Genomic DNA, 2,144 nt, shown 5'->3' with positions numbered 1-2,144 from the left:
TTTTTGATTCTCGTAAACCAGAAGTATCAGTGCTATCCTAAGTTATACATCCTTGTTTGATTATACCAGTGTATGATGTCCAAATGCTTGGTGTCCTGTAGACCCACTTAAAACATCTTTTATGGAGAAATAGTGGAGAATTCCCCAGAGGGGCCAGAGGAAATTATTTTAGAGAAGTTCATAAATCCCCTAATGAACATGTCCATTTATCTCAGCAGGTTCATTTACCAAGTCATACCAAGTAGATGAATCCAACAAATCATTCCCAGGTGACAGAATTTGTTCTGCTGGGGCTCTCTCAGGTATGGGAGCTTCGGTTCTTCTTCTTCATTGTCTTCTCTGCTGTGTATCTTATGACTGTAACTGGAAATCTCCTTATTGTGGCCATAGTGACCTCTGACCCACACCTGCACACAACCATGTATTTTCTCTTAGGCAACCTTTCTTTCCTGGACTTTTGCTACTCTTCCATCACGGCACCTAGGATGCTGATTGACTTGCTCTCAGGCAACCCTACCATTTCCTTTGGTGGCTGCCTGACGCAGCTCTTCTTCTTCCACTTCATTGGTGGCATCAAGATCTTCCTGCTCACTGTCATGGCATATGACCGCTATGTTGCCATTTCCCAACCCCTGCGCTACACGCTCATTATGAATCCAACCCTCTGTGGAGTTCTCATGGCAGCCTCCTGGGTCGGGGGCTTCATTCATTCCATAGTACAGGTTGGACTGACTATCCAGCTGCCATTCTGTGGGCCTGACAAGCTGGACAACTTTTATTGTGATGTGCCCCAGCTGATCAAATTGGCCTGCACAGACACTTTTGTTTTAGAACTTCTGATGGTTTCTAACAATGGCCTGGTGACCTTGATGTGTTTTCTGGTGCTGCTCGTATCCTACACAGCACTGCTAATCATGCTCCGAAGCCACTCACGGGAAGACCGCAGCAAGGCCCTGTCCACCTGTGCCTCTCACATCGCTGTGGTGACCTTAATCTTTGTTCCTTGCATCTACATCTATGCAAGGCCTTTTCGGACATTTCCTATGGATAAGGCAGTCTCTGTGCTATATACAATGGTCACCCCCATGCTGAATCCTGCTATCTATACCCTGAGAAACAAGGAAGTGATCATGGCCATGAAGAAGCTATGGAGGAGGCAAAAGGACCTTATCAGTCCACTGGAACACTGACCCCTGGATTAGCAGAGGCAGGGACCCAAGAATCTGAAAGATTTCCAAAGTTTTGGTTATTTAACTTGTTAAACGTTACTTAATCTACAATACCCTTCATGGATGTAGTATGGGAAAAGCATGACATTCAGCAAATCTATCTGCCATGTAGCACTAAGTCATTGTCCATTACTTATAGTTTAGTAAATTAGGAGAAGCAGAATTGCTTCCTGCAATAATAACCAGCTGAGAAGGAATATTTGATACAAGGGCCTAAAGCATATGTCAGACTCCAAAGAATAAAGGCATAGGGTTAGAGAAAAGGGACTTGTGATATTGACAGAGAAGATATGATGGTACAGAGTAAATACTTGTACTTCAGTGGAAAAAGAATTTTGGGATCAGAATAGCCAAGTTAGAGTTCTCTCTCCATGCAGTTAGTTCAGCAGCAAGAGTCTAGTTCTATTTCCATTCTACCATGAACTTATAACAGGGTCATATGTTTGCTTATAAAAGGTCTTATGTGAAAATAAATGTAGCTTCTTTATTTTTTAACAAGTGATATTATTTTCCTCATGAGTGTCACCATGCTGGATAGTAGAGAAAAAATAGCTAAAATTTTGACAAATTTAGTACACTTACTTCTATGCAAAAAAAAGAGAAAAAAATCAAATAGTCCCTGTAAGTAAATGATCATTTTATTTAGAAAATAATTTGGTCCATTAGGATTCTACCCTCTCCCTCTTTCTAACACTGATCTCTTTTAAAGTGGTGTCAAAATATATGGATGGGGTGTGCAATTTACATGACTCAGGATGGTGAAGGAAGAAAGAGTTCTTATCTCTATACAGTGTCTTCCAGGTGCTTGGTGGTCTCTGCTGCAGAGTGGCTGATCTGGGCTGCTTTCTGGACTGGTGAATGGATATGAAAGCAATTCTATCTCTGAGCACCCCACTGACCCCTGATGCTAATATC

At 42.0% G+C, this 2,144-nt stretch overlaps 1 protein-coding gene across 1 annotated transcript; it reads left to right on the top strand.

Annotated features, from left to right (window-relative positions):
* The first annotated feature begins 245 nt into the window (after positions 1–245).
* LOC105885157 (olfactory receptor 4D5) lies at positions 246–1,190 on the top strand. The gene has a single exon (XM_012789836.3). The coding sequence runs from the start codon at positions 246–248 to the stop codon at positions 1,188–1,190; it is 945 nt and encodes a 314-aa protein (XP_012645290.3).
* Positions 1,191–2,144: the final 954 nt, after the last annotated feature.

The sequence above is a fragment of the Microcebus murinus genome, chromosome 4, assembly GCF_040939455.1.
Source record: "Microcebus murinus isolate Inina chromosome 4, M.murinus_Inina_mat1.0, whole genome shotgun sequence".
NCBI classification, from domain to species: Eukaryota; Metazoa; Chordata; class Mammalia; order Primates; family Cheirogaleidae; genus Microcebus; species Microcebus murinus.
This window is presented reverse-complemented; position numbering and strand designations above follow the sequence as displayed.

Excerpts from the sequence above, each read along its gene's own strand:
- LOC105885157 (XM_012789836.3), top strand. The coding sequence starts at position 246 with ATGAATCCAACAAATCATTCCCAGGTGACAGAATTTGTTCTGCTGGGG.